This window comes from Bombus bifarius, unplaced genomic scaffold, assembly GCF_011952205.1.
Source record: "Bombus bifarius isolate JDL3187 unplaced genomic scaffold, Bbif_JDL3187 scf7180000008056, whole genome shotgun sequence".
In the NCBI taxonomy this organism is placed as follows: domain Eukaryota; kingdom Metazoa; phylum Arthropoda; class Insecta; order Hymenoptera; family Apidae; genus Bombus; species Bombus bifarius.
Window position 1 is genome coordinate 285,312 of NW_022884421.1, and position 6,336 is coordinate 291,647.

General features: G+C 30.5%; 2 protein-coding genes across 3 annotated transcripts; one reads left to right on the forward strand and one right to left on the reverse strand.

Moving 5' to 3' along the window:
* The first annotated feature begins 825 nt into the window (after window positions 1-825).
* LOC117208189 (protein charybde-like) lies at window positions 826-4,057 on the forward strand. Its single transcript, XM_033449156.1, has 4 exons — window positions 826-1,222; window positions 2,019-2,202; window positions 2,290-2,445; window positions 2,523-4,057. The coding sequence occupies exons 1-4, from the start codon at window positions 1,174-1,176 to the stop codon at window positions 2,605-2,607; spliced, it is 474 nt and encodes a 157-aa protein (XP_033305047.1). The 5' UTR covers window positions 826-1,173; the 3' UTR covers window positions 2,608-4,057.
* A 165-nt stretch (window positions 4,058-4,222) lies between these two features.
* LOC117208183 lies at window positions 4,223-6,221 on the reverse strand. Of its 2 annotated transcripts, XM_033449144.1 has the most exons (4): window positions 5,957-6,221; window positions 5,498-5,647; window positions 4,813-5,435; window positions 4,223-4,686 (listed from the first exon to the last, which is right to left on the reverse strand). In XM_033449144.1, exons 1-4 carry the CDS (start codon window positions 6,185-6,187, stop codon window positions 4,605-4,607), a joined length of 1,086 nt encoding a protein of 361 aa, XP_033305035.1. In that variant the 5' UTR covers window positions 6,188-6,221; the 3' UTR covers window positions 4,223-4,604. The 2 variants fall into 2 exon arrangements, with proteins under 2 accessions (XP_033305035.1, XP_033305036.1); XM_033449145.1 differs by lacking the exon at window positions 5,957-6,221 and having other exon boundaries at window positions 5,498-5,939.
* Between the last annotated feature and the right edge of the window lie 115 nt (window positions 6,222-6,336).

Below are 6,336 nucleotides of genomic sequence, written 5' to 3' on the forward strand. Positions count from 1 at the left end.
GTACAAAGGACAAAACAGATACAGGTGACCTACCTTAGGAATAAGATGAAACTTCTAAAAGATGAATCATCGAACAATAGTAATAGAATAAACAAAAAGAAAACTGAACATTTGTACAAAGGACAAACAGATACAGGTGACCTACCTTAAGAATAAGATGAATCATCGAACAACAGTAATAGAATAAACAAAAAGAAAACTGAACATTTATACGTATACATACACATATAGATGCAAATACGAAAAAGTTGGTCAAAAGGATGAATTACAGATACTTTTCGGATAATTAATTCTGATCAATCTGATAATCAATTAATTGTTGAAGTGTTAAAGCGTTGGAAATGAATTTATCAAGTGTATATATATACCAATCTAAATTAATTGAAAAATATATCAGTGATTGTGTACGGAATAAGATGTATCATGAAATGAAAATTACAATCAATTAAATTTATTATTGACTAATAACAAATTAGCAGCGATTGTTCATAAGCAATAAAATTATAACAGTTCTGAGAAATTGATAATAGAATATGGATTGAAGTAAATAAGACATAAGAAAAAGATAGTAACGTTGTAAATAGCAGTAGGCTACGCGATTAAGTTGAAATGGGCTGTTTAAGTCGTTTAGTTGATCGGAAGGAAAGAGATGTCGAAGGAAAGCGGTATTAAGAACCGAAGATAACCGAACAGCAAGAAACGGAAATAGCCGAAGTGGATGCAGTGCGAAACGTCACGTAGTTGGTGTTGCTAGGCGGTCTGTTAAAGAACAGTGGGAGGGAAAAATTAAGAGGGAGGGGAGAATTATACAAAAGCCGTGTCATCAGGTCGGCAAATCAGTTGTGTCGATGCTGAGTATACGTAAAGAGATATGTTATTTTTGTCAGTATAGTGTCGAAGCTTTCAGTGAAAGTTGAGGAGAAAGGACTGTGACTGCTGTCGCTGCTCCTGTTTAAACAATTGAGAGAAGTCATTTTGCCGGCATTGCGAAACTTGTTAAATCGCCACCATTGAAAATAGAATATCAAAACTCGGAATATATTCGTAGCGCTGAAGAAATAATCCGACTATTGTATATTATAAGAAGGTCATTGTGACATTATTAGTTGTGTTCTGTGCCTCCCTGACTCTTTGTGTGTATTTCTGTGCGTGTCTGTGCAATATCTCTCAAATATGGAGGTTTTACCATGTCCTGTAAATGTGAATTTTAATAACACGAGAGGTAAATCTACTTAATATTTTTTAATCACTTCTATGTGTTAACTTAAACGTTTCTTCCCGAGCTTTTTTTTCTCTATTTTAACTATATCATATCTTGCATATATATTTAACGGATAACGATCGATCGATGATATCAGCTACATATAAAGTTGTTTAGTTGGTTTTCCAAATCAGCTGATTTTTCATAGAATAAACGAATAAGCAAATGTCATCTTTAAATTATATATTTTACGGTTTTTTAAATTTTATTCATGTACTTTATACTCTCGGAGAGTATTACTTTATGGTTTAATTTCTTTCCCATAATTTTTATGCAATCATTAATTATATCTCTGTGGTTACATCATGGTCATACGGAACATATGATTGCATAGAATCGAATGTAATTTTTCCTTTTATTAATTTTTGTTGTTGTTCTTTTTCTTTCTCTTTTGAAAGGAAGAAAAAGAAGGAATTTCTTTAACTAGAAAGTGATAAGTAAGCAATATAATAATAATAATTACATAGACGTATAACATAAAACGATTTAGTTTCGAATAAATTATAACTACTTAAATAAGTTGGTGCCGGTAGGACCGGCCGGCACGTACACTTTACGCAGATATAGACATAGTCTGTGGTGTTTGGTGTACGCGTGCGCAAGTAGTAATCACAGCTAGATGGATACATATCTAAAAACATGTCTCTCGCTGTAAAACAAGTGTGAGAATCGTAACAATGATAGTGATAATCATAATTGTTCATTCAAGTAAGTAGCGATAATCGTAATTAACGGAATGTATATTTTTCGTGTTTAGCCGGAACAGTGGCCGAAGAATTTGACGGAGCTTGTCAGGCTCTAGCAAAACGATTGGAAGTTGAACTTAGGCGAGCAAAACATGTACAATTAGCATGCGGGGAAGTTCTGTTACCTGCTGATCTTTTACCTAGAATTGCTAAAACTGTACTTAGTATGGCTGAGAACGAACCTTGCGGTCTTAGGTAAGCTATTTTCTTATTTAATAATTGTTTTCTTACTTTTTCTCAAAGTATGTTATGTCTTCTATGGATATGGTATTTTTATTACAGAGGTTGCACCTTGTTTATTAGCTTTGAAACAGATAGTGTATGCAGGAAATTGTCAAAGATACAATGTGATCCTAATACAGTATCAACATTTGAACTTTATTTGACTTTGAAACAGGATCATACATCTTGGCATATTCTGTTACCTCAGTTTTTGAAGTAAGTCGTGTATTGATCGCTTTAAACTTAACGGAGATGATCTGGATTCATTTTAATGCATTTATTTTTCTTTACAGAAATCTTACCCGGGGAGGTACTATTATGATCAGTAGAGATTTCACTTTAGAGAAAAAGAAATTATATAGATCGTATCAGCAATGAATGATCCCACTATGTCCAGGAGTCATTGCTTGATTATCTTGATAATTGTGATTATTCGAAGCTCCTCTAATTATAAGTAGGCTCCAATGTGGCCTTTTTTACTTTCTACACAAAATAAGCAGATCAATTTTTCTGATGTGCTTATATTTCGCGATATATTTCATTTAACGGTAGCTAACATAAGGAATGAATAGCAGAAAAGTAAAGTATAATGTAAAGAGAAGAGCGAGGGAGAAAGAAGTAGAATCTATGCGTTTTGACAATTGTGATAGTAAAGCATAAAAAGATTTGTAGTATCGTTAAGGTTGAAAAGTTTCTTTACGTGATTTCTAGATTTTGAATATTGCCTGACATTTGTAATTCGTTTTAAATATCATTGTTTCTTTATATGTAAGTGTAAACATATCTGATCAATCAATGCTGCAGGTTAGAATTTCTATAATAATGTAGATAGTGTGTTTTATGAATTATTTTTAAAAATATTTGGTAATACAAATTTCTAGATATGCGTAGGGAGACATTCTCTCATAAGAGATGTAAACTGTATCTTCGTTTAACGAAGAAATGACTTGGTATGTAAGATTTGTAACAGTAGTTTGTTTGCGTTTACACGTAATAATGCGATAAAATTTAAATCAACTTTTCTTGATTAGTAACAAAAATAAAAGTAATTAAACTATAGAAGTAGTAATAAGAATAGATATGTAGTTTCAAAAATGCCAATGGATATCTAAAGTAATTTCATTTGATACAAATAGATTTGTACAATTTCACCTGGCCTAATTTTCTTCTATGATGTATCCCTTTTTATCTATTAATTAATTATCAATTGATGTAATTTATCTATCTTTCTGTATACACATACACATACATGTAACCCATCTTTTCAATTTTTTCATTTTCAATGTCTCAATGTGATTTTCTTGTATGAAAAATCTTAATACTCTTAGATATCGATTGGTGACAATGTTGTGATAGTAATAAAACAAAAAAACACAATTGACATAAAATAGGAATCTGTACAATAATATTTTAGAGGATTGGACATACATGCAACTTCTTCAATATTTGTAATATCTATAATTCCGAGAAACAGTTTGTCTAATTATGATATTGTCGGTTTATTATTATTATCATCTTATAGAATTATATTATTTTAATCAAATAAGCTTCGTTTATGAAATTTAAAATGACTGTATTGGAAGAGAAAACGAAAAAATATATAGGAGCAACCACGTGTATGACTTTATAAGACTGATCAGTGTTAGAATTTCAAGATAATATTTGTACGCGTGTAAAAGTATTCGGAACGATAAAGAAACTGAGATATTGAATCGCACACAGAATATAGATCGAAGAACAATTATGTTTGGACAAGTTTCGTGAATTAAAAGTAGTTGAAAACAAAACGTTCTCCCTACGCTTGTTATAACAACAAAGAAATTAGAAGCAAAAAGAACATCTGATTCTATTGATTACGTAGGAGTAATCAGAGTATAAGACGCTGTTACATATATTTTGTACTTCATTAAAGACATTAGAAGTATAGTGTGTGTATGTGTGTGTGGAGAGAGAGAGAGCGTATGGGTATGCGCGCGCGCGCGCATGTATTTAATTTTTTATATTTGATATATATTGTTAAATATTATTTGCTTAGAAAAAATGTGGCGAAAAGTTGAGGAAAATACAAATTTTGAACGTTATATCTGATATGCATTTCATCTTCTTTTTTTCTTTCATCAGTTCATGTTCATTTAAGTTCATTCGTATATTCTTCTTCTTCTTAATAAAATTTACTCCATATACAACTTTCATTTGTAAGATTTCCATTACATCGAACATATACACAGATCCTTTTATCGATTAAATTGTTGTAGATATATAAAACATCTAGTTTTTCTTCAGCTCAATACCGCCTATATGTGATGTTGATTCTAATTTGTGATCTTAACAATAAACAAAAAATTATAAAAAATATTTGTTTTATTTACCTATACTTATTTCATTCGTTTTGCATTTAAAGTGTTCGTTTCAAGATAGTCGCTGTGATCTGGTAAAATTGTGCACATGATCTCTATCCTGCAAAATGATACATCTTACATGAGAGTTCCTTCTTTTTTATTTACTAAAAATTGTTATAAAATTCTACAAAATATTTTTTCCACCTCTTTCTTCTACTTTTTGCAAAATTTTAACTAACTTTACCTCTCCAATGATCGTTGGAGTGGTATCTTCGCTGCTGTTTCCTTTCCCCATGGCAAGAGTTTCATTTTATTTTGTTTTAAATTTTTCGACAATTGTCGAATATTTGTTATGTTTTCCTGTTTACTATCATCGTTATTGTTGCCATTTTGCTTTGAAATCTTTACCAATAAGTCAGTCTTATTCTTTTCTTTGAAATTATTTGGTTGATCATATATTCTTTCTGTTGAATCTATGGTATGTTGTTTAGGCATAGATAAATAGCTATCGTTTTTCGAGTAACCATTTGATTTTTTCCTTTCATTAACTACTTCACATGATTTTTTTATTTCAGAAGATATCATCGTTCCCTCTTTATTCTTTTGTTTTAATTTTTCTTTGTTAATATATCTTAATTTTGTTTGTTGCTTTTGCGAGATTCTATTCAATGGCTTCGTAGCAGTTATCGATGGTAATAGAGGAATACATGTTAGTGTAGGTATTGATTTTTGGATAGAAATTTGCGATACCTTCCCAAATATCCAAGAGTCGACAGACGAAGGTTGCGGTTCGATATCGACAATCAAATGTATCGCCTTTCCAGTTGTATCCTGTCTCCAATAAGGATCTAATCTTAAGAATATCCACTATAAGAAAAAGAGAGGAAGTAGGTAAAAATTAGAAAAGTTAGAAAATGAAGGATACTCGCATTGAACAACCGTAGCCAAACCACACGGGCACATTCACTGTTGAATTGGAACAGTTTCTTTTTGAAATAATATTTTTCAAGCACATTTGCGATTGCTGTGCTAACAATTTCTTCGCGAATATAACCAATTTGATGTTCCGTTAATTGGTCCTGTAGGAAATCATGCCACTTCAGTTCTTGAACGTCAGATGCAAACAAATGAAACATGCTGAGAAATTGATATTCCAGCCAATTATATGTAGTATTTTCTTTCAAATTTAATGAATTTATTCTTCTTTCATTCATCTTTTTTTCTTTATTCTATAGAAGAATATTCAATGATATTGTAATTAGTCATTCTTTAAATCGCTTAATTGTTTAATATTAAGATATGGTACGTATTTATTATAGTACACTATGCACACTGATTTGAGTATGATATGTAACAACTATAAAAAAATTCAACTACACATACTTAACCTTTAAACGTTTTATTTCTTTCTTTATATATTTATTGTCTTGAAGTATTCTTTTTTTTCTCTTCGTATAGAATGTACAATAATATGTGCGCAACAAATAAATAAAATTTGTTGGCGCAGGGAATTTCTTTACAATCAAGGAAATTACATGTGTATCATCATCGTTCGTGTTTTTTTTATAAATAAATATCTTAAACTCAGAAACGATACATATATACATACCCACATGCATGTATATATGTTACAATGTACGAAGCATAGGTCGAAAAAAGAAAATTACGAGGTTAAATACGAAACATTACTTTTACATTATTTAACATGAGCCTCGAAATGCAATTTATATTTTCTACTTTGATTTTTATTATAACAGAAATATTTAAC